Genomic DNA, 25,789 nt, shown 5'->3' with positions numbered 1-25,789 from the left:
GCTCACCTTTTGTGGGCATAAAAACAAGTGAGCTTTTCATAAATTGATTCTGCCATGCTCACTCAAGGTCCCAAGTGTTGTAAAAGATGAGTGGTTAATTGCTGGTCCTTTATGATCAGCATGGCATACCAATGATGTCATACAAGAAATGAACATGCAACTTATACAGATGTGCTATCTTAATTTGATCACTCTGTTGTTGCAGATAAAAATAAAAATAAATTGCAGGAAATGCAAACTTGTACTGTTCGAGGTTTAAAAAGGCTTACAAAAATTTGTAATTTCCACTTAACAATTTCAGACTTGATTTGCCCTAACAACAAATGTATCAACCCTACAAAAATGTCCTGTGAGAAACAGGTCAAATTAAGATAATACATCTGTACATACTTATTGCATAAAAGAACAGTCAACATACATTCTATAGTACACAAACACATAGGTTGATTTAACAATCCCATGCACAGAGCAGACAATTGCTTTGTGCAAAAGGTCTTATCAAAGTATACAATCATGGGTATACAAAAATCATCTCACTGCAAACCATGCATCCTACATGCACACGCTGGTTTCGGCTCACTCCTATCCCTCACCTCCCTCCTTCGCAATCTGATTCTGTCATTTGCATGAGTCTTGCTGATTGGCTGCTGTGAATTCACCCAAAGAGACACCCCACTCTCCTGATTGGATGAGAGCAAGAGAGGGCATGGAATCTCTGATTGAGAAAGCCCATAAATAGGGTGCACAGGCAGCCAGACATACACAGATGCAACTGTCAGCTACTCTCAGTGATTTACTACTACAGCCTACCACACTGTCCCTGTTCACTGACTAACTCAAGCAGCTTCTACAGCAGAGTCCAACTTCTCCATCCTCTCAAAAGGTTCAAGGAGAGTTATTTTGCAACAATAGCAGAATTGTAAGTCTTCAAAAAAGAAGACAGAGGAAGAGAAATAGACAGTGTTTGAGGAAGAGTGTCAGAGGAAGTCATCATGTCTCTAGAAGTGAAGGAGAAGACGGAGGTGCGTCTGGTGTTCCTGGGGGCGGCCGGCGTGGGTAAGACGGCCCTGATCAGCCGCTTCCTCCAGGACACATTCGAACCCAAGCACCGGCGCACTGTGGAGGAACTGCACAGCAAGGAGTATGACATCGGCGGGGCCAAGGTCACCATCCACATCATGGACACCAGCGGCAGCTACTCCTTCCCGGCAATGAGGAAGCTCTGCATCCAGAACAGCGACGCTTTCGCCCTGGTGTACGCCATCAATGATCCTGAGTCCCTGGAGGCTGTCAAGAGCCTGCGAGACGAGATCCTGGCAGTCAAGGAAGACAAGTTCACACCCATCGTGGTGGTCGGCAACAAAACGGACCGGCATGGCGAGCGGGCGGTGTCCAGCGAGGATGTGCTGTCCACCGTGGAGCTGGACTGGAACAACAGCTTCTTGGAGACGTCTGCCAAGGAGAACAACAACGTGCTGGAGGTGTTCAGGGAGCTGCTGCAACAAGCCAACCTGCCCAGCCGGCTGAGCCCCGCACTGAGACGACGCAGGGAGACCTTCCCCAAAGACGGCAACAAACGGCCCCCTATGAACAAGACCAACAGCTGCCTCATCTCCTAAGGCTGAGGGGCTGGAGGGGTCTGACAGAGAGACAATGACAGACAGGGGCCAGAGAGGCTGAGGATGGGGACCCGAAGCTGAGTCAGTGTTACAGACAGACACAGTGATGTTGAATGTGCTACTACTGCTGCTGCTATGGACTGTGCTGCTGTGTTGAATTCCCTGTAAGCCTCCTCATCTAACCATCACCACAGCATTTCCAGTGAAGTAGAGGAAAGGGACACTGACTGTTAAAGGGGAACCAGAACTAATGACATCAAACAGGTGTGGGACATTGATAAAGCTGAAACTAAATGAAAGAAGTGCAAGGACACTGAATTACCTGAATGTGGTGGTATCATTGTTAAAAAAAATACTGTGACAGTGCAAAAGTGGCAATGAACTTATTACTTTGTCGAGTTTTCAATCTATGTCCAACTATGTTACTGTCGTGTTTGCTTTTTGTAAGTGTTGACGGTGTTCACTTGCAATAACTGAAGATATGGAGAGTTGCGGCTAATTGTGCAAAAGCTGAATTTGAACAATGTGCCATGGAGCTTTTATTAAGTTTCTTTGTGACAAATCTTTATTTTGCTTGTCATGGCAACAAAGCATAGTATGTTCTGAATCAACTCTGGTTGCGTTCCTCATTCTATGCTACCAATTTGTAGTTTGGCAATATTCATATGCACTTGGAGTTATTATTTTGCACAGATATCGTTTTTTTTATTTGTACAAAATGTGTTCAAATATAAATTATATAAAGTGTATTGTTTTTCTATGACTTTGAGGTACATGTGGATGATTAAATCATGTTTATTCACCAAAACAGTATAACAAATATGTTATCGTTGAATTACCTGTTGTATATGTTGTCTATTCATGATTAATAAAATATTATTATATATCAAAAGTAATAGTCAAGGTCATTTTCGGCAGACTCATTTTGAAAATAGGTGCTTATTGGAAACTAAAGTGCAATAAACTAATGGCCAGGTAATAACACATCTGCTATGAGGTGTGACAAGGACTCATTTATCATGCAAAAATCAAATCTCTTTACTCAAGTCCAAACTCAACAAGCCTGAGAAACAGACTAGCCTGAGATGATGTTTGGAACAACTTACAAAGCAATACAAAACAAATATTTGTCAATTTCCAGTATGATTGCAGCAAAGACCTGGCCAAGAAGGAAGCTCTGGAATAAATAAAAATAACACAAACAAGCATACAATCAACAAGACACAAATGTGGTTATGCTGATAATAAAATCAGCTTCATTACCAGGGGTGTAGAATCATCACAAAACATCATACCAGTATTCACAAATCCCCTTCCTCAAAAATCCCTTCCACCCAAAACCTTCAACAAGTATCCTACCTCTTCAAGCATCTTCACCAGTTACAGTAAATTGCCTCACATTGCCCTCTAGTGGTAGGCCTTTATTTTTAGACATTGCTTGTCTGTCACACAACACATATTTAAATCTACGGGGAAACCTGTTAGTAAATACTTAAACCTGGCCAGAGCAGAAATAAATTACTAGGGCCAGACAAAATACCATTGTTTGTGCTGCTCGGCAGGATGTCAACTAGTTCCTCCAATGCCCAGATCATTGACATGGCTAGTAACAGAAAACATTATGCAGGGAACCATGTCTAGGTTCCATATGAAAAGAGTGTGAACTTCTCACATAAGGGTCTATTTTCCTGATCAATGCATCATTAACCTGACACTGCCACAAATAATGTCAGTTATATAATATGGTTACATGGACATTTCAGATTTAGCATATGACTTCCTGTAGCTATCTATATCAAAAGTTACCTACAGCTAACTTTTCCATAGTAACAATCAGAATCCAGTATATGTGTACTTAAGGAAAGTTAAGACTGTAACAACTGTGCTCTAGTGATAATACTAATACAGTTGAAGTCGGAAGTTTACATACACCTTAGTCAAATACATTTAAACTCAGTTTTTCACAATTCCTGACATTTAATCGTAGTACATATTTCCTGTTTTAGGTCAGTTAGGATCACCACTTTATTTTAAGAATGTGAAATGTCAGAATAATAGTAGAGAGAATGATTTATTTCAGCTTTTATTTATTTCATCACATTCCCAGTGGGTCCGAGGTTTACATACACTCAATTAGTATTTGGTAGCATTGCCTTTAAATTGTTTAACTTGGGTCAAACGTTTCGGGTAGCCTTCCACACACTTCCCACAATAAGTTGGGTGAATTTTGGCCCATTCCTCCTGACAGAGCTGATGTAACTGAGTCAGGTTTGCAGGCCTCCTTGCTCGCACACGCTTTTTCAGTTCTGCCCACACATTTTCTATAGGATTCAGGTCAGGGCTTTGTGATGGCCACTCCAATACCTTGACTTTGTTGTCCTTAAGCCATTTTGCCACAACTTTGGAAGTATGCTTGGGGTCATTGTCCATTTGGAAGACCCATTTGCGACCAAGCTTTAACTTCCTGACTGATGTCTTGAGATGTTGCTTCAATATATCCACATCATTTTCCTTCCTTGTGATGCCATCTATTTTGTGAAGTGCACCAGTCCCTCCTGCAGCAAAGCACCCCCACAGCATGATGCTGCCACCCCCGTGCTTTACGGTTGGGATGGTGTTCTTCGGCTTGCAAGTTACCCCCTTTTTCCTCCAAACATAACGATGGTCATTATGGCCAAACAGTTCTATTTTTGTTTCATCAGACCAGAGGACATTTCTCCAAAAAGTACAATCTTTGTCCCCATGTGCAGTTGCAAACCCTAGTCTGGCTTTTTTATGGCGGTTTTGGAGCAGTGGCTTCTTCCTTGCTGAGTGGCCTTTCAGGTTATGTCGACATAGGACTCGTTTTACTGTGGATATAGATACTTTTGTACCTGTTTCCTCCAGCATCTTCACAAGGTCCTTTGCTGTTGTTCTGGGATTGATTTGCACTTTTCGCACCAAAGTACGTTCATCTCTAGGAGACAGAATGCGTCTCCTTCCTGAGCGGTATGACGGCTGCGTGGTCCCATGGTGTTTATACTTGCGTACTATTGTTTGTACAGATGAACGTGGTACCTTCAGGCGTTTGGAAATTGCGCCAAAGGATGAACCAGACTTGTGGAGGTCTACACATATTTTTCTGAGGTCTTGGCTGATTTCTTTTGATTTTCCCATGATGTCAAGCAAAGAGGCACTGAGTTTGAAGGTAGGCCTTGAAATACATCCACAGGTACACCTCCAATTGACTCAAATGATGTCAATTAGCCTATCAGAAGCTTCTAAAGCCATGACATCATTTTCTGGAATTTTCCAAGCTGTTCAATGGCACAGTCAACTTACTGTATGTAAACTTCTGACCCACTGGAATTGTGATACAGTGAATTATAAGTGAAATAATCTGTCTGTAAACAATTGTTGGAAAAATTACTTGTGTCATGCACAAAGTAGATGTCCTAACCGACTTGCCAAAACTATAGTTTGTTAACAAGACATTTGTGGAGTGGTTGAAAAACGAGTTTTAATGACTCCAACCTAAGTGTATGTAAACTTCCGACTTCAACTGTATATAGTACTGTGCGCACACATGCACGCACACAAAAATGTTTCCACTTTCCAGCCACACACAGAGACATGGTGCATTGTTTCCCTCAGCTCAGACGAAGAAGTGACCTATGATCTGTGACATTCTAGTTCCTCTTTGAGTCCTGTTTAAAAACACACAGCTGTCAATGCACCAGGCGGTTCACACTCACCACCGCGCCCCGACAGAGACACACACTCAGGTGCGTACCACTCTCTCCAGGGTTGAAAGGGCTACCGTTTACCAGCTATCAAAACTTAAAGAATGTACAATTTATGTTATAGGTGATGGGTTATCATACAGCGCCTAAATATTATGCATGCAAATTATTTTCTGTTATCCAAGACTTCATAGGGCCAACATCAGAGGTCAGCACTTCTAGTTAAATGAGATTCTATTACTAGTCTATAATGTCTGTCATACTTTTTTAGTTCTTAGGAGTGGTGGTGTAGTATATTAGCATGTGCATCCTTACCAACGATTCCACTGCATGGGATAAGAGTTTTCTAGTCAGTCTCTGGCCCTCGACTTGGTCAAAGCTCCACAGTGATGAGTAGAAACCTGAGAAGTTTGGAACAAGGGTCCCTGACTCCATCTGAACAAGTGTTGTGTCCTCGTGTAAATAGCCTGTTCACTTCCCATCCTTTAACCAAATATACTTTCCTGCAACACGCCACACCCAATGTGGAACGGATTCTATTATTTCTTTATTTTTATCAAGAACCTACGGCTGAAAATATCCAGCTAGCCAGCTAACTAGCTACTTGCTATTAGCCACCGTTAGCGGTCTTCACCACTGTCCGTGGCCTGCACTACCTACCAGCCAGCTCTAGCCTGGACAATTATCGGTCTGCACAGCGTGCTATCAACCCAGAGCATATCGGATTTTCTGCCGGAATCACTGAATCACTGGACCTTAACACCAGATGGCTGTTGTTGGCTAATTCACCACTGTCCCGATGCACCAGTTAGCCTTGAGCTAGCCTCGAGTCAGGCCCATCTCCCGGCTATCTACCTCTCTGTCAACCGGACGGGACCTCCTAGTGTCGACACCGATCCATCACGACTGGTCTGCCAACGTAATCGTCTGATGTGGTTTCAACAAACGAGCTTCAATGCCATACAACACTCCTTCCGTGGCCTCCAACTGCTCTTAAACGCTAGTAAAACTAAATGCATGCTCTTCAATCGAACGCTGCTTGCACCCACCCGCCCGACTAGAATCACTACTCTCGGCGGGTCTGACTTAGAATATGTGGACAACTACAAATACCTAGGTGTCTGGTTAGACTGTAAACTCTCCTTCCAGACTCACATTAAACAACTACAATCCAAAGTTAAATCTAGAATCGGCTTCCTATTTCGCAACAAAGCCTCCTTCACTCATGCTGCTAAACATGCCCTTGTAAAACTGACTATCCTACCAATCCTTGACTTCGGCGATGTCATTTACAAAATAGCTTCAAACACTCTACTCAGCAAATTGGATGTAGTCTATCACAGTGCCATCCATTTTGTCACCAAAGCCCCATATACTACCCACCATTGTGACCTGTACGCTCTCGTTGGCTGGCCCTCACTACATATTCGTCGCCAAACCCACTGGCTCCAGGTCATCTATAAAACTCTTCTAGGCAAATCCCCGCCTTATTTTAGCTCATTGGTCACCCACCCGTAGTATGCGTTCCAGCAGGTATCTCACTGGTCATCCCCAAAGCCAACACCTCCTTTGGCCGCCATTCCTTCCAGTTCTCTGCTGCAAATGACTGGAACGAACTGCAAAAATCTCTGAAGCTGGAGACACTTATCTCCCTCACTATCTTTAAGCATCAGTTGTCCGAGCAGCTTACCGATCACTGCACCTGTACACAGCCCATCTGTAATTAGCCCACCCAACTACCTCATCCCCATATTGTTATTTACATTATTTATTTTGCTCATTTGCACCCCAATATCTCTATTTGCACATCATCTTCTGCACATCTACAGTGAGGGAAAAAAGTATTTGATCCCCTGCTGATTTTGTACGTTTGCCCACTGACAAAGAAATGATCAGTCTATAATTTTAATGGTAGGTTTATTTGAACAGTGAGAGACAGAATAACAACAAAAAAATCCAGAAAAACGCATGTCAAAAATGTTATAAATTGATTTGCATTTTAATGAGGGAAATAAGTATTTGACCCCCTCTCAATCAGAAAGATTTCTGGCTCCCAGGTGTCTTTTATACAGGTAACAAGCTGTGATTAGAAGCACACTCTTAAAGGGAGTGCTCCTAATCTCAGCTTGTTACCTGTATAAAAGACACCTGTCCACAGAAGCAATCAATCAATCAGATTCCAAACTCTCCACCATGGCCAAGACCAAAGAGCTCTCCAAGGATGTCAGGGACAAGATTGTAGACCTACACAAGGCTGGAATGGGCTACAAGACCATCGCCAAGCAGCTTGGTGAGAAGGTGACAACAGTTGGTGCGAATATTCACGCCCCCATTCTCATCGACGGGGCTGTAGTGGAACAGGTTGAGAGCTTCAAGTTCCTTGGTGTCCACATCACCAACGAACTATCATGGTCCAAACACACCAAGGCAGTCGTGAAGAGGGCACGACAAACCCTATTCCCCCTCAGGAGACTGAAAAGATTCGGCATGGGTCCTCAAAAAAATTCTACAGCTGCACCATCGAGAGCATCCTGACTGGTTGCATCACCGCCTGGTATGGCAACTGCTTGGCCTCCGACCGCAAGGCACTACAGAGGGTAGTGCGTACGGCCCAGTACATCACTGGGGCCAAGCTTCCTGCCATCCAGGACCTCTATACCAGGCGGTGTCAGAGGAAGGCCCTCAAAATTGTCAAAGACTCCAGCCACCCTAGTCATAGACTGTTCTCTCTGCTACCGCACGGCAAGCGGTACCGGAGTGACAAGTCTAGGTCCAAAAGACTTCTCAACAGCTTCTACCCCCAAGCCATAAAACTCCTGAACAGCTAACCATGGCTACCCGGACTATTTGCACTGCCCCCCCACCCCATCTTTTTACGCTGCTGCTACTCTGTTAATTATTTATGCATAGTCACTTTAACTCTACCCACATGTACATATTACTTCAACTACCTCAACTAGCGGTGCCCCCGCACATTGACTCTGCACCGGTACCCCCTGTATATATAGCCTCCCTACTGTTATTTTATTTTACTTCTGCTCTTTTTTTTCTCAACACTTTTTTTGTTGTTTTATTTTACTTTTTTATTAAAAATAAATGCACTGTTGGTTAAGGGCTGTAAGTAAGCATTTCACTGTAATGTCTGCACCTGTTGTATTCGGCGCATGTGGCCAATAAAATGTGATTTGATTTGATTTGATATTCGCAAATGGAAGAAACACAAAATAACTGTCAATCTCCCTCGGCCTGGGGTTCCATGCAAGATCTCACCTCGTGGAGTTGCAATGATCATGAGAACGGTGAGGAATCAGCCCAGAACTACACGGGAGGACCTTTTGTCAATGATCTCAAGGCAGCTGGGACCATAGTCACCAAGAAAACAATTGGTAACACACTACGCCGTGAAGGACTGAAATCCTGCAGCGCCCGCAATGTCCCCCTGCTCAAGAAAGCACATATACAGGGTCGTCTGAAGTTTGCCAATGAACATCTGAATGATTCAGAGGAGAACTGGGTAATAGTGTTGTGGTCAGATGAGACCAAAATCAAGCTCTTTGGCATCAACTCAACTCGCCGTGTTTGGAGGAGGAGGAATGCTGCCTATGACCCCAAGAACACCATCCCCACCTTCAAACATGGAGGTGGAAACATTATGCTTTGGGGGTGTTTTTCTGCTAAGGGGACAGGACAACTTCACCGCATCAAAGGGACAATGGACGGGGCCATGTACCGTCAAATCTTGGGTGAGAACCTCCTTCCCTCAGCCAGGGCATTGAAAATGGGTCGTGGGTGGGTATTCCAGCATGACAATGACCCAAAACACACGGCCAAGGCAACAAAGGAGTGGCTCAAGAAGAAGCACATTAAGGTCCTGGGGTGGCCTAGCCAGTCTCCAGACCTTAATCCCATAGAAAATCTGTGGAGGGAGCTGAAGGTTCGAGTTGCCAAACGTCAGCCTCGAAACCTTAATGACTTGGAGAAGATCTGTTTTTCTGGATTTTTTAAATTTATTTGAACAGTCTCTCACTGTTCAAAAACCTAGCATTAAAATTATAGACTGATCATGTCTTTGTCAGTGGGCAAACGTACAAAATCAGCAGGGGATCAAATACTTTTTTCCCCTCACTGTATCACTCCAGTGTTAATACTAAATTGTAATTATTCTGCACTATAGCCTATTTATTGCCTTACCTCCATAACTTACTACATTTGCACACACTGTATATAGATTTTCTATTGTGTTATTGACTGTAGGTTTTGTTTATTCCATATGTAACTCTGTGTTTGTTGTTTTTACCGCACTGCTTTGCTTTATCTTGGCCAGGTTGCAGTTGTAAATGAGAACTTGTTCTCAACTGGCTTACCTGGTTAAATAAAGGTTAAATAAAATAAAATAAATAAAAAGCATAGATAAAACTCTATGGTATTTTCCCCTGATCAAGTATAACGACTGACAATATTGGGATTGTACGATGGTCAAGTAAATGTGTAACTACAAATCAATAGTTCTGGGATCTGATGAAGGTTGACCTGAAAAATGTGAAGGGTTCATTTTAACAGAAGAGTGAATTGATTGTTAAGACTAGAGATAATAGAATACTCCAGAATAAAATGTAACTGGTTACATTAAACACATTATAACAATATTGTTCACAAATAAAAAGTCTGGCAAAAACAAATGAATCCAAAGGTTTACTTTAACTTACAAAAATTGGATGCAGACACCAATGACAGAGGTTTTCGATTAAGATGAAATCATAAACTCACAAATAGGCTAGGCCACATGAAGATCAGACACAGAGGGGTAGTGAAGTAACAAATCAATGTGCTATCGGAAGACATGGATATGAGTTGGCATAGCAACAGCCATTCCTCTCCGAGACGGACTACCTTTTCTCATGTCTATACCAGACACTGGTCTAGTTAGCGGTTTACACAATTAGCACATCCTACAGGATAACAAGGGACTGAATGTCAACAACGAAAGTAACAACGGATGGTAGAGAGAAAGGAATGCAACACATTTACATTGACAGACTTTGCTGTACCAGAGACATAGGCACAAGCATTAAGAGCGGTTTTTCTTCACATACATTATGCATTTGCCTCAGAAGCATATCTCCCTGAGCATAAGGCTCCAACAGTGTTCAGACACAACTTCCCTTGAAAATCAGTTTGACTATTAGTCCACATCTTTTCATAGGGGTCACTAAATGGCATCTATCGTGACTACTTGATCCTACAGTACTAGATGTACAGATCACAGTCCTCCTGATCAACAAATTGACACCACAGTTCCATACATCATATGGGAAAGTGTCACGTTTGCAATTTCTATATTCAAAACCATGACCTCAGCATGGACACATAATGCATACATTGTCAGTCTTTCTGAATGCCAACGAGAAGCAACAAGACTATATAGGAAAGTCTACTTCAGAGGCAGATTGTCATATCTCCCTTTAATGTCAAAGGTTATATCCATTCAGATATCCATCTGGTGTTATACCGTTTGCCCAACGATCTGTGGCAATCATCATGACATTCGTTACAGTTACACAGTGAACAGTTGACTGAATGGACCAATACAGTAACAATGACAGTGTTTGGGATTCAAACATGGTGGGTCAAAAGTTCCTAATGTGTTGCCTAACGGGTGGTGGTAGACAATACATTTTATTAGATGTATTTGGTGAGTCAGCCTGAATTCACGAGGCTTAGGTGAGTAACACAGAACACAAAACTGGTTGGGAGCTGCTGTCCTAGGGTTCCTTTAGCTTTGTTCTCAGTAGGTTTTGCATTAACACACCTGCATCTAAATGCAAATCAGTCACAGTGCTCGGTAGGCCTGGAGGGCCAGGAGTGTGGGGGGAAATGATTTAAGTAATAACTGATGTTATTGGGAAGATACTTAAACAGAGTGAAATATGGTCACCCTCCTTCATAACGGAGAACTGAGGAAAAAGCCATTGTAAGATATGTTGACAGTGGCTAGACCAGGGGTGGGCAATCATTTTGGCTCGAGGGCCACATCGGGATTTAAACCATTTTCGGAGGGCCGCACAGATTTTTTTCTAAAGCAATTTGCGGGCCAGAAAAAGGTCAATTATTTGAAAATATATAGGTCCATTATAATTTCTACATACTTTCTATCTAGTTTTAGATGTTCAAGAGTGGCCTGGAGTGTTTTTTTTACCCAAAATAATCATTTCCGCCCACCCCTGGGCTAGACACAAGGAAAGCTGGTTTTTATCCTAACATACAGTACTTACCCTACACTTTTCATTCGGGTGGGCAAAACAGTGAACAAATAAAATAACAAATTCCTCCATATCTTCAAGTATGGGGGGATTAAAAAAGTTATCAAAACTACCATGGAGGTGAGGTACTGTAATTCATGCACTGCTGGTTTGCCAGACCTTAGCATAGTAAGGGAATAAAACACAAATGACCTGACAACAAATATGCACATTAAATCAACCTTTTAGTTTCTTTTAGCACTTTTATTGAGCAACTCTGTGTTATGTTTTGGGCACTAAAAGCTGATGAAAATGCATTTGATTGGTTTTTAAGAGGGGATATGATGACGGTACTCTCCCTCGTCATCTGAACTAGGCTGTGTGAAGGTGCAGACAACAGGAACAGTATGCACTTCTAGCATTGTGGAGAGAGGAGGGAAGCATACCGTGTATACCACCAGCCTTTCTCCTAACACCTCACCTCCAGCACAGACTCAACCCTATGTCTCTGGCCCTAGTCATCCACTGTGATGTTGCGGAACAGGTAGGCCATGGACTCCCCGTTGTGGATGCGGCGGATGGCCTCGGCCAGGATCATACTGACGTCCACTGTCTTGATCTTGGGACACTGGAGCTTCTGTACCTCGTGAGGGACGGTGTTAGTCACCACCACCTGGGGGGCAGACAGACAGGGGTCAGAGGAAGAAACACCATAACGAAGGTCGGCCGTGTGCAGTTGATCACCTGCTGGGTGTCGACGAACAGTGTTGATATTACATGTAGAATCGTTTGGAAATTAATAGAAAATGATGGCCGACGTACTGTGGTCAAAGGCGATAGGACGGCCGGGCCACCCGCTGCTTTCAACCGTTCGTCGGCGTGGTCTATTTTGTCTCATACTCAGATTGAACTGTGACTGTATCTTAGAACAGCCTTTATACAGGCGACCAAACATCCAACGAATCAATTTGCAATACCTTGCACACAGGTGGTACATAGAAAGTGTGGCCGTTGTCTTTGTTGTAAAGTGATTGAAAAGCTTTTACGATGAGGAACTGAGCACTTCCCCATTCAACATGTAGTGATACATTCAGAACACAGGGCTGCTGTTACAGATGTAGGATCTTAATTTGATCACCCTGTTGCAGGAAATGTAATGCAATGAAGGAAATGTACAACTTGTAGTGTATTTGAAGTTTTAAAAGGGTTCTGAAGTTAGTCATTTCCATTTCGAAATGTCAGACTTGATTTTCCCTTACAAAAAATGTATCAACCCCTACAAAAAATGTCCATTAATTATAATCCACATAATTCACATTTCCTGTTGCGGCAGGATTATTTTCCTGCTGTAGCAGACTGTCTCAAATTAAGATCCTACGTCTGTATCTCACCTCGTCGATGGCAGACTCCTCAATAAGGCGGGGGGCATCAGCAGACAGCAGCCCATGTGTAGCCATGATGTAGATCTTGTAAGCTCCTCTCTCCTTCAGAATCTCAGCTGCCGCCACAAAGTCCTCCACGTCGTCTATGATGTCATCCTGGGAAAGAACAGCAACCATGGGATTGGAAATTATGTATATCAGCATAGTTATGCTTGTAGTTCCTTCATCCATAATCTAAGGGTGTCATATTCTGTTATTAAATTCAAATGTGGCAGAATTTAGCAAATTAATTTCAAGTGGCTCATTTTAGCACAGGCCTTCCAGTACAAATCACAAACGGCCCAAACAAAGGGGCACATTTCTTACAACAATAATGGCGATTCTTCCTCCCACATCTCCTACAACAGTGATCGGGGGCTTCTCCTTGGCCATCATTACTGAAAAGGAAGAACGAACTGGTCACTGCTACAGTCATCACATACAGTATCCGTAGGCCTAAACAATAAAACTAATGAGCATACATCTCAGAGTAGATTGGGTAAAATGGGTTAAAAGCAATTACAAACTCCAATTTCAATCACTGTTATGATTATGTATTCTTCAATTAGTTTATTTTCCATGCAATTCCACTCCTTCTTGGTAACTGGTTAACATTCTCTTTTCAAAATGAGATGTAATCGGGAAATTAGATAAATTCTGTCAATTGTCCCCATTATACTCTTATAGATTTAACTGGAATGCAAAAAATCTCATTATAGCGCACGCAGAATCAAAATTACAGGCCTTTTGCCCAGCATACCCAATCAGACTGATATCGAATTGCCTCCACAACACTGTCTGCTCAGAGCAGACATTTGGCAACAGTTTGCATATAGCAATATGCACAACCTAATCTTGTCGTTAATCCATCAAAAATGATAGAGGCAGACAAGCACTGATGAGGTAATCACACGCTTACTAATGTTCCTGGTTTGTCTTATTGAACACCACTGTTGTCAGTCAATGGGGGAAGCGCACAATCAGCGGATGGACAATCTGCCAGCCAGAGTGGGGAAGCTGATTGAGGGAGTGAAAGCTAGAGAAGAGCAGGGAACACAGGTTCATGCCTGGAACACATGCCTTCCTTACAGGGGACCACACACAAGCAATAATAAGCACTGGAACATTTCAGCTTTTCAAAATGCATCAACATCACCACTAGGTTTTAAAATCTTCTGTAGTCTTAAACATATGTACTACCTAGAATGTTTTCAGGTAGAATATAGAAATGATCTAGTAAAAACTATAGTTAGGCCTACACATATGTTGGTGATAAACTTGTCTTGGATATATGTGAGGCAAGAGTTGAAAAGCCTGAAGATCTCAGCAATCCTCTCAATTCGGCTAGAAGCTAGCATTGCTTAGCTAAGGAATACATTTGCTATAATACAACTATACAGCTAATATGTGATAGTCATGGTTTGAGGTTATAATCAGATTTGCACACCCAAACCAGTAGATGTGTTGTTATTGTAGGGTCCACTTTTAGGATTTATAGATCCAAACACCCTCTGATTGCTGTTTCTCTGTACAACTCCAGTTATTTAAATGTGGGAAGGCCCAAGGTGTGTGACACAGCAGCCCACTGGTTTGTATGGGCAGCAGGGAAGAGGTTGAACACAGCATAACCCTGACCTCACCTACTGTGGTGTACTGTATTGTGTGTGTTCAGCAGCACACACAAGAACATGTTGCCACCCACCCAAATATCTGGATCTTTGCTTCAGACTGAAAAAAATGATTATCCGGTTTCCTCTTTCTATCATGACGTATTAGGCCTATATATCAAAGGCATGCTTAATTAGTAACAAAACATGCATTTCTAAAGGCCAGGTGTTAGACTCCTTCGGGCGAGGCTTCAATAGGGAAGCATGATGTGTTGATTGGCAAGATGAGTCCGGATGAAAATAAAAACTGGGAGAAATGGTTCCATTTGACAAATGATAGAAGAGAGTCTCACAAAGCAACTAACGGAGGGCTTTCGGCCATCTTGCAGAACAATCTAAAGTCTCTGACTCTGACACACTGCTGGAGACCTGACTGTGGATCAAGGAAGACATTGATCCCATTCCTTATGAGGATTTCATCTACAGTATGCAGTGAGGGTACCAACAGGCGTCAGTACATCCACTATGGATCTGTAGCGCTAGAGCACATCAACTAGTTGATCCATATCATTTTGAATTGGTATTTTTTGTGCTGTCCTCCATCACAACTGAGGACCCTGTACTTAAGACTGTTCATTGGCAAGATGATTCGAAAACCCTTGATCACTACATGCACGCATTAAGGAACCATTTGGAGAGGAACCATTTGGTGGTCAAAAGCGAATTAAAGTTTACGGTCGTACTTGGGAGCTCTATGCCTGGGAACGGAGCTTGTTGTTTGCTGCCAGCTATTACCAACAAATAAACACCACGTTAACACACATCCACAGAGACTCCACATAACATAGACTACTAAGACATGAAGCCAGGACTTGGAAAATCCTCTTACATTAAGCAAAATCTTTCAAGCTAACCCGTGTGTTACTTAGTGAAGAATCCAAAACCATTCCTCTAGGACTTCAAGCTTATTCATTCAAGAAATGTGTAGCGCAGTTTGCAACTGGCCCAGGCTTACAATAAGAGGATTTTTAAAGTCAAGGATAATAAATTCAGTAAATAATAAAAATATTATTACAAAAACTAACACTGAAGGGGGGGGGGGCAGCCAGTTGGGCATAATAAATACTCTGGAGTCATTTGCCAATTACACAAAGCCCAGACAGAAAGTCTGACCATATTTTGTCAGACCCAACTGTTTTAACAGCCTTACCACGAATGTACTGAGAAAATGTGTTGAACTACATATCCAATATCAAGTTAGTGTCATCCTCTCAAAATGAAAAACAAAATGTATGTTCTCTTATCCAAAATGTCATTTTTAAACATCTAAACCATTCTAAAACAATTTGGTATGAATGCCTTAAGTACATTTTACGGAGGCTAAGGTTGCAACATTAGTAGAGGCTGTGTATCTGTGGTGTTAGAGCGTGCAGTAAATAGGCTACAATATTCAAGATCCTTTAAAAAGAATGTCAGGTGTTAAAATGGTTACAGCAGAATCATTACTTTTATGAAGCTGTTAGTGCTGACATTAAATTTATGATGAGGATTTTGCCATGGATGTTTTGGGGGTTTGAAATAACGATTTTAATAATTCCGGCTTGAACATTTCACACTACACTTAACATACTTTTGGATGCAACCATTGAAGAGTCCAGGCATCTATGCATCTATCTATATCTAACAGACATAGCCTGACCAACACTAAATAATTGGGGAAGCTACAGACAAAGATACGGTTTCAATTTGATCTGATGGCAGACTGACTACAACTATACCTGGCTAGTACCAAGCTATAAGCTTCTAGAGAGGTCTTACAAGGCAGCTCCAGCCCAGGGTGTCCTGAGGTGTTACGGACACAGGGGGGAGAGTGTCGTCCGTCCGCCATGTCAGACTCTGAACACTGAGCCTCCCCATGCATCACTGCCAGGCCCAAACGCAGTCGCTCTGCATAGGACTGAGCTCTGAAAGACAACAGCAAGAAAACACTGGAGAAATGCAGACACCCCTTTACATTATTTACATTAGATGATCACACTCCAGGGCTCTGTAACTAAATAGTATGTTACCTCTTAGCAGCAGACGGTGACTTTGCAACAATAATGGCGTTTCTGTAATCTGGGACCTGAAGGGAAGTGAGAGGAGACCACATTTTACATCGAATAGGCTGCTGTGTGTAGTTTTCAATCTTACAACTTTACAACCAGGCATGGCACATGAGCTACAGTGAGATTGTTACCTCCTCCTGGATGTACTGAAGCAGGAAGGGGGAGGCACGCAGGTTGTCCACTGGAAAACTGAAGAAGCCCTGGATCTCCTTCTGATGTAAGTCCATGGTGATGATGTGAGTTAAACCTGGAAGGAGAAAGAGAGGGGATGAGAAAAGAGACTGAAGAAACAGCAGACTGCTTTTAAGAGAAGAGAAATCAGCCACAGCGGCAAGTTTAAAGGGAAATTTAAATCATTTTCAACTTCAAATTCTCCTCCAGCACCACCCCGACATCAACATATGTGAAAATGGCACGTTTCTATGTTTAGTAGTAAAAAAGATAGAGGAAGATAAGTGTTTCCAATGACATCATCAACCAATTAGTAGACAATTAGAAGTCGATGCCTACTCATTATTGGTTAAAATCACATGATGCACACTGATGATGTCATTGGAAACACTTATCTTCCTCTATATTTTTTTCCACAAAACAAAAAAAACGCTAAATTTTCACATATGTTGATGTTGGAGTGGGGCTGGAGATGACGAATATGAAGTTGAAAAATGTAGACATTTTCCTTTAACACAGATGGTCAAGGGCAATGTAAACAGTAAACTGTTAACACTTACATACAGACTGTAATTACCTGCTTTGGCTAGCATGGAAGCCAGCAGCTTGCACACTATGGAACCCCTCTTCCTCATCTTACACTGCTTGCTGTAGGGGAAGTAGGGGATGACCCCAATGATGTTCTTGGCACAGGAGGTCTTGAGAGCGTAGGCCATGACCAGCAGCTCCATGATGGCCGTGTTCACATCTCTGGTTAAAACAAGGGAAAAGTGTCAATAACAAATAATGATGGTCACATTTATGGTCCGTTCAGTGCAAACCCATGCTGAGCAACTGTCCAGCAGAGGGCAACAATATATGCTCAGTACAGCTTGTGCATGCCAAGCCAGATGACATAAGAGGATGACTATTAATAACACTGGTAGCTATTCATATTATGGCAGATGAGCTTGTGCCTGATTTATAGTGTGTGAATCAAACAGATTTAAATATGGGTAATGTAACCTAACATGATATGACTGTGTGAATACCCCTCCTACAACATAGATTGATATGCATAGTCCTTAGGGCTGCACCACATTACACACACAGTATAGGTGTGTCTGTGTCCTAGACACAGAAGTGTGGGGAGATGACATATTTCAGTCTACTCACCTGGGTATGGTCTGGATGATGAAGATAGTTTGGCCGCGAACGGATTCCTTCACATCTACTCTGGTCTCTATCAAGGGTCACATAAAGTTGAATCAACAGCAAATGTGGGTAAAATGCTAACTTTACACTTGCAGCTCCCCAAATGTGTTGAGCCTAGTTTCTGTTAACTAGGGCATAACATTTAGTTCAGGCATAATTATCAAGTAAACACTTATCTGTAACATTTCATGTTTTCCAAAGAGAGAAATGCTTTGTATCAGGCCAAACAAATAAGGTGTCATTTGTATTAGCACAGTAGGCAGAGTGACTGGGTTTCAACCAGGGGTTGGAACTGGTTCAGGGAACAGAACCAATTTAAATTTTTTGGAGGAACAGAATCGGGAATGAAAGTGATCTATACTGTTCCGAAACAGAACTGTTATTTTAAAAGTATGGGAACCGGTAAATAACATTATTTTACGTTCCAGGCATTTTTTTCCAGTCCCACAAAGAAACGCAACAAAGCGCCTATGCAAAGCCCTCCCTCTGTCGCTCAGAAACTATAAAAAGGTAAGACATGTTTTTATTTTAATTCTGGTGCCTCTCTGCACACACAAGCTTGTTAGCTAGCTAGCTCTGGTCCAATGGCCAACTCTCTGAAGGTCAGACATTCAAAGTTCCTTCATAGAAGCCGCTCCTCCGTAAGTATAATTCTGTGGGACTAATTCAGATAATGCATGTCATAACAACAAGATGCCCAGCACGTCAAGCCAAGCCTCCTCCTCCCTTTCTCGCTCGCTCTCAATTTCAGTCGCATCTCGCACCCTACACTTGTCTGTCCAATCCATGTAAATAGCTTGCCCGGTCCATAGCAAGCTATTCTAGCCGCACTAATTGATGAAGTGATTTAATGTCAAGCTAAATGTTTAAAAAATATATATATTTCAGAGGTTTAAAAAGGAACAATATAAACCGTGTTTTTTTGGGTTCTAAACGGTTCACAACTTCATTTTGCTGGTCGGAACAATGGAACAGAACAAAACAAATTATGGTTCTGTTCAGAACTAAACGATTGGAAAATAATTTTGGTTCCAACCCCTGGTTTCAACCAATGATTTATACAGTGCATTCGGAAAGTATTCAGACCCCTTGACTTTTTCCACATTTTGTTATGTTACAGCCTTATTCTAAAATGGATGAAATATTATTTTTTTCGGCATCAATCTACACACAATACCCCATAATGTCAAAGCAAAAACAGATTTTTAGAAATGTTTGCTAATTTATTAAAAATAAAAAACTGAAATATCACATTTACATAAGTATTCAGACCCTTTACTCAGTACTTTGTTGAAGCACCTTTGGCAGCGATTACAGCCTTGAGTCTTCTTGCGTATGACGCTACAAGCTTGGCACACCTGTATTTGGGAGTTTCTCCCATTCTTCTCTGCAGATCCTCTCAAGCTCCGTCGGGTTGGATGGAGAGCGTCGCTGCACAGCTATTTTCAGGTCTCTCCAGAGATGTTAGATCGGGTTCAAGTCCGGGCTCTGGCTGGGCCACTCAAGGACATTCAGAGACTTGTCCCGAAGCCACTCCTGCGTTGTCTTGGCTGTGTGCTACGGGTCGTTGTCCTGTTGGAAGGTGAACCTTCGCCCCAGTCGGAGGTCCTGAGCGCTCTGGAGCAGGTTTTCATCAAGGATCTCTCTGTACTTTGCGTTGAGTCTTGGTTTCATCAGACCAATCTTGTTCGTCATGGTCTGAGAGTCCTTTAGGTGACTTTTGGCAAACTCCAAGCGGGCTGTCATGTGCCTTTTACTTAGGAGTGGCTTCGTTCTGGCCACTCTACCATAAAGGCCTGATTGGTGGAGTGCTGCAGAGATGGTTGTCCTTCTGGAAGGTTCTCCCATCTCCACAGAGGAACTCTGGAGCTCTGTCAGAGTGACCATCGGGTTCTTGGTCACCTCCCTGACCAAGGCCCTTCTCTCCATATTGCTCAGTTTGGCCGGGCAGCCAGCTCTAGGAAGAGTCTTGGTGGTTCCAAACTTCTTCCATTTAAGAATGATGGAGGCCACTGTGTTCTTGGGGACCTTCAATGCTGCAGAAATGTTTTGGTACCCTTCCCCAGATCTGTGCCTTGACACAATCCTGTCTTGGAGCTCTACGGACAATTCCTTCGACCTCATGGCTTTGTTTTTGCTCTGACATTCACTGTCAACTGTCAACTATAGAGAGGTGTGTGCCTTTCCAAATAATGTCCAATCAATTGAATTTACCACAGGTGGACTCCAATCAAGTTGTAGAAACATCTCAAGGATGATCAATGGAAACAGGATACACCTGAGCTCAATTTCGAGTCTCATAGCAAAGGGTCTGAATACTTATGTAAATAAGGTATGTCTGTTTTTTATTTTTTATACAGTTGCAAAAACCTGTTTTCACTTTGTCATTATGGGGTATTGTGTGTAGATTGATGAGGATTTTCTTTTAGAATAAGGCTGTAACGTTACAAAATGTGGAGCAAAGGAAGGGGTCTGAATACTTTCCGAATGCACTGTATACCAGTGGAGGCTGCTGAGAGGAGGACGGCTCATAATAATGTCTGGAATGGAGTAAATGGAATGGTATCAAACACGTGGTTTCCATGTTATTATTCCTATTATTATGAGCTGTCCTCCCCTCAGCAGCCTCCACTGTTATTACATAATTGGTTTCAACTCACCTCTATTGGACTCTTGATAGACCACCGACTTGCCCAATTCAACTCCCAGTCGTCTGTGGAAAAACACACCAGACAAACCAGTACAAGAGGTATGACACTGTGATGTGTCTTATTCAGACAGGACAGAGGCCCTGCATGAAAACTGATCCCACTTTGACTAAGCCTGCTGTACCCGCTACCATTTGATACCCAAGCAAAAAAGCTACATTTTGGAATGTGTCACATTGTAATTCTGAGACAGTGGGCCCACTACCTCGCACCTCTAGACATGGGAATAATTAAGCTAGATCACAGGCAATGTCACTGATAACAGACAGTTCCCAGTTTCACACAGCCAACATTGTCTCACATTAAATCAATTCCCGTATGCCTCTGAATGTCATTGTCAACATCTAGCAGATTACCAACTCATAAACCCAATAGATGAATGACAGTAAGCAAGACCCCTGGCTAAATTCAAATGACTTCACCTGTGGTCATGCACCTGCAAACAGCAGCATACACATTTTAGCGTGCTAGCTAGCAACATTAGCAGGTTAGCTATCTAGCTAGCTATCATAACAACACGTACATTTAGCTAGTACAATAAAATATACATACTCGGTTATCTTCTTGGCTAGTTCTGTACATGCTGCAGTAGAATTAGCAGAGAAGACCCGATAACCACTTTTTGTGACATTCATTCTGGCAGCTGGTTAGCTAGCTAGCACCTGTGTAAACCGCTAGTACTAACGGCGCTAGCTAGCTTCTTCTCAAACTACCACACTTGCAGCTTGCTAGCAAGCGAAGTTAACTGTTAGGTAGTCATACGAAGAAAAATACAAAAACGTGCGACGTTGATGTTAAAATGCACTTTGTTATTATTAGACCTTATGATCTCCCAAGATAGCTACGCTAGCTGAGTGAAATAAATGTATTGCCGCTAGCTACTATTTAGCTTTGCAGTCTGTCTGACTGTGTGTATAGTTGGCTGGCTGTGCAAGAGATAAAAAAAAGAAAAAAGAATCCTGAACCAAATCAAAATACCAATCTGGGAAAAGTCTTATTTAATTAATGTGACAGACCTGCAGCCTGTTATTAGTTGTTATCCATTTGAGTTAGCAATGTATTTATTTTTAGGTGGAAACAGGAGTGATTTTGAATCAATTAGTTATATCGATTCCTGCACTGGGAGTCAAGTAGCCCAAAGGCCGGCAGATGGCGATATTGAGTTGTTTCATTTTACCGTCCATCTTATTCTACTAACCTGCTACGTAAATTCTCTTAACCTGCTGCTTAAGTTTTCATTACCTGCTATGAAAAATCACTTCTGCTAGTCAAAACCGGGAGACTCGCCCTGAGAACAGTCTTGGTTTCAACTAGTGATGTGAAGTTTGTGAACAATTCATTATTTTTGAACAACTCTTTTTACTGACTGTTCAGTTAATGATAATGACTTTAGTGGTTCGTTTGACCTGCTAGTGCTGGCTGTAATGAGTCCTACCTGCAGCAGGATTTATGAGATGTGAATGAGAGGCTTGTAAGAATCATGACTCTTTGGTGTTTTTTAGTTCATCATTTGCTGGTCGGTGGTCCTGCATGCTCTGGGCATTACTTACTCAAATGAACGAAATGAGTCAAAAGATTTGTTCTTTTGACTGAATGAGTCGAAAAGATCAGAGTCGGGAGCTTTCAGGGATTTGTAGTCTTGCATGATGTCTACTTTGATGCTAATTAGCATTTTTGAATATGAGAATAAATAGAGCCGAATATGTTGATAAAACTCAGAGAGATTTACATGGTTATCAAAACGTCATGCCAATGTAAGCCTACACGAAACACAGCCCTTATTTTAAGTGTTTCTAAAAATCCCCTATGGGAAAAAACGAATGGTGCCTCGTAAAACTGACTATCCTACCGATCCTTGACTTCGGCGGTGTCATTTACAAAATAGCCTCCAACACTCTACTCAGCAAATTGGATGTAGTCTATCACAGTGCCATCCGTTTTGTCACCAAAGCCCCATATACTACCCACCACTGTGACCTGTACGCTCTTGTTGGCTGGTCCTCACTACATATTCGTTGCCAAACCCACTGGCTCCAGGCCATCTATAAATCACTGCTAGGCAAATCCCCGTATTTTCTTAGCTCATTGGTCAACATAGCAACACCCACCCGTAGTATGCGCTCCAGCAGGTATATCTCACTGGTCATCCCCAAAGCCAACACCTCCTTTGGCCACCATTCCTTCCAGTTCTCTGCTGCCAATGACTGGAACGAACTGCAAAAATCTCTGAAGCTGGAGACTCTTATCTCCCTCACTAACTTTAAGCATCAGTTGTCAGAGCACCTTACCGATCACTGCACCTGTACACAGCCCATCTGAAATTAGCCCACCCAACTACCTCATCCCCATATTGTTATTTATGTTGCTCATTTGCACCCCAGTATCTCTATTTGCACATCATCTCTTGCACATATATCATTCCAGTGTTAATACTAATTGTAATTATTTTGCACTATGGCCTATTTATTGCCTTACCTCCATAACTTGCTACATTTGCACACACTGTATATATATTTTCTGTTGTATTTTTGACTTTATGTTTTGTTTTACCCCATATGTAACTCTGTGTTGTTGTTTTTATCGCACTGTTTTGCTTTATCTTGGCCAGGTCGCAGTTGTAAATGAGAACTTGTTCTCAACTGGCTTACCTGGTTAAATAAAGGTGAAATAAAAAAATATATAAAAAAATTATGATATTTCTCTGTTTGACCACTAGGTTTTATTAGCATTATGACAACTCCACTGTTAGGTGTGAAAAAACAGTCTGCTGCAACCTGATTGGCTGAACACGATATACAACATCCGGGATTAGCATTTAGCCACTCTAGCAGGGCGTTGGAAAATGGTTTTTCATAAGGAAAGTATGCATATTTTCCCCGTGTTTTTCCGCCATTCTCTCCATTAAATAAAGCTAATGAGGAAAGCGAAGCCTATGCAGCCTGAATGGAGAATGTTTTAGGTCTGAACAGGTCACTAGGGATACGAATGTATTGCCGGATGCAGTCAATGCGGTTGGACGGTAAGATGAAATGACTCAATATCGCCATCTGCCGAACTTTGGGCTTGAAGTTAAGAGTTTAGTTGAACATCTGAGTTACTTCTTGCAGTAATTATCCTGCAGATGGTGCTGATGTGATGCACTACTGCTGTGTTGACAGGATATCTCTGATCTATCTATATGCGGAAATCCAATTAGCATAATACAAAAAAAAACATAAAAATCTGTCAGTTTAAGCTAGAGATATCTGTTTTTTTGCATTGGATGCGTCTCAATCCACCACATCCGCCTATGTTGCAATTCCGCATCTGCGATGAAAGGTGACAGAGCTAGAGCGGTGTTTGTCAGATCATGAGACATCCCGAAAATCGGTCTTCTCACAAAATCGTCTGTAGTCCGAACGGTTTGGCCTAGAAAACTATTAGGACTCCTCTATGGGAAGATGAGACTCTCACGAACACGATGGTGTTCTCAAGTGTCTTGGGACTCTGAAGTCGGTACAGGCGATCTGCCAACTTCTGTCTGTAGCGTCCGAACAGTTTGGGCTACACACTAATATGCCAGGACATAAAGAGAAAGATCAGTGCTGTAACAAATATATTTTTATGTGAAACACTTTGCAAGTCGTGTGAGTGTAAGCTAAAGCCTACTGAAGACCCTGGAAGATCATTAGCATCATGTGGAAAGCAGTCCAGAGTATCAAATTCACAATATCAACATGCTCCAGCTTGTTGTGCACTGCTCACCGCTTGACTAACCTACTCCCGATATATTTTTGATTGACAAAACAACATCCACACCCAGCAAACCTGTCCTTAATCCTCGGTTATAAGGGTATGTGTTCAAGTGCATACTGAGATGACAAATTCCTTCAAGTTTATATCTTGCAAAACGTCGATCCCTCTCATATGAAAAATTACAAATGAAAAACTGTCCTCTCTATGGACAGCTTTCATGTTTTACATAGACTTCCTTGACGGAGAAGTTTAGAAGAACTCTTACAGAAATTGGACCTCACAAAGCAAGGTGTTGAACATGTATCAGCTCAAGCTTGTGACCCTTATTTGATAGTTTTTCTAACTCCAATGTAACCTACTTCCTGCTTACACTTCCTGCTTACACATCCAATCCACAAGTCTCTTGTTAATTAGGTCCCCAGCCCCCTATGTAGTTACTGTATCTATTATTGCCAAACCACAAGGAAGTAAGATAATAAGATAATAAGGTAACTTATGCACCAATGGCAAAGCACAATCTCAAAAGAAAAAGGAGGATAAAACTTAATTCATAATCCCTTCATAATTCTGGAGATAACACTGCCAACAGTTAACAAGCCAAGAAATGTCAGGGTTTGTAAACGTGCAACGTGATACTTCAGGGAGTGTGCCTCTGGACAACAGAAATAAAATTCTAGGTACTGATATGATCTCTCCTTTTTTTATGGAGGAAAACTAAACCAACAAAAGACTGCTCCATTTCTAGCATACCTTAATCTGTTCAGCAATGCCCTTTATCTGTGTTCATATGAGAGCAAACGTAACGTTTTGTCTAATGCAGATAATTTTCACGATGCCCTATAGCTGTTAACTGTCTTTTACTTTTAGATTGTGTATATTATGTGGATTGTTGTGAATTGTTAGATATTACTGCACTGTTGGAGCTAGAAACACAAGCATTTCGCTACACCCGCAATAACATCTGCTAAACATGTGTATGTGACCAATAAAATTTGATTTGATTTTGATTTGTTTTTCACATATTACTCTGGAAAAATCTGAATGCTTTTCCTCTCAATATCCCCTACACACACACTCACACACACACACACACACACATACACACACACAAAAACATAAAATAGGCAAGTACCAAATTGGGTGGGGAGGGAGAGGGGAGAGAAAGAGAGAGAGAGAGAGAGAGAGAGAGAGAGAGAGAGAGAGAGAGGAGGTGTGTGGCTCCTCCTTACTCTGTGTGCACTCTCTTCCTCTCGCTTTTTAGTGTG

The 25,789-nt window shown here is 42.0% G+C and overlaps 2 protein-coding genes across 3 annotated transcripts; one reads left to right on the top strand and one right to left on the bottom strand.

Moving 5' to 3' along the window:
• Window positions 1-778: 778 nt before the first annotated feature.
• LOC121550659 (ras-related protein Rap-2a) lies at window positions 779-2,443 on the top strand. The gene has a single exon (XM_041863008.2). The coding sequence runs from the start codon at window positions 993-995 to the stop codon at window positions 1,617-1,619; it is 627 nt and encodes a 208-aa protein (XP_041718942.1). The 5' UTR covers window positions 779-992; the 3' UTR covers window positions 1,620-2,443.
• Window positions 2,444-10,020: 7,577 nt separating this feature from the next.
• Window positions 10,021-21,807, bottom strand: LOC121551074 (phosphoribosyl pyrophosphate synthase-associated protein 1-like). Of its 2 annotated transcripts, XM_041863604.2 has the most exons (11): window positions 21,342-21,807; window positions 20,742-20,794; window positions 18,043-18,109; window positions 17,465-17,637; window positions 16,848-16,963; window positions 16,678-16,733; window positions 16,427-16,572; window positions 15,352-15,396; window positions 13,329-13,399; window positions 12,972-13,118; window positions 10,021-12,253 (listed from the first exon to the last, which is right to left on the bottom strand). In XM_041863604.2, exons 1-11 carry the CDS (start codon window positions 21,422-21,424, stop codon window positions 12,095-12,097), a joined length of 1,116 nt encoding a protein of 371 aa, XP_041719538.1. In that variant the 5' UTR covers window positions 21,425-21,807; the 3' UTR covers window positions 10,021-12,094. The 2 variants fall into 2 exon arrangements, with proteins under 2 accessions (XP_041719538.1, XP_041719539.1); XM_041863605.2 differs by lacking the exon at window positions 15,352-15,396 and having other exon boundaries at window positions 21,342-21,741.
• Window positions 21,808-25,789: the final 3,982 nt, after the last annotated feature.

The sequence above is a fragment of the Coregonus clupeaformis genome, unplaced genomic scaffold (assembly GCF_020615455.1).
Source record: "Coregonus clupeaformis isolate EN_2021a unplaced genomic scaffold, ASM2061545v1 scaf0100, whole genome shotgun sequence".
Taxonomy (NCBI): Eukaryota; Metazoa; Chordata; class Actinopteri; order Salmoniformes; family Salmonidae; genus Coregonus; species Coregonus clupeaformis.
This window is presented reverse-complemented; position numbering and strand designations above follow the sequence as displayed.

What these genes read in the sequence shown, in the direction of transcription:
- LOC121551074 (XM_041863604.2), bottom strand. Translation starts at nt 21,424, where the DNA reads ATGAATGTCACAAAAAGTGGTTATCGGGTCTTCTCTGCTAATTCTACT. An exon ending in CCCTGGGCTGGAGCTGCCTT is followed by an intron (nt 15,397 to 16,426) that starts GTAAGACCTCTC and finishes TGTTGGTAATAG; the next exon opens with CTGGCAGCAAACAACAAGCT. An exon ending in AGGAGTCTGCCATCGACGAG is followed by an intron (nt 12,254 to 12,971) that starts GTGAGATACAGA and finishes TCTGCCCCCCAG; the next exon opens with GTGGTGGTGACTAACACCGT.
- LOC121550659 (XM_041863008.2), top strand. Translation starts at nt 993, where the DNA reads ATGTCTCTAGAAGTGAAGGAGAAGACGGAGGTGCGTCTGGTGTTCCTG.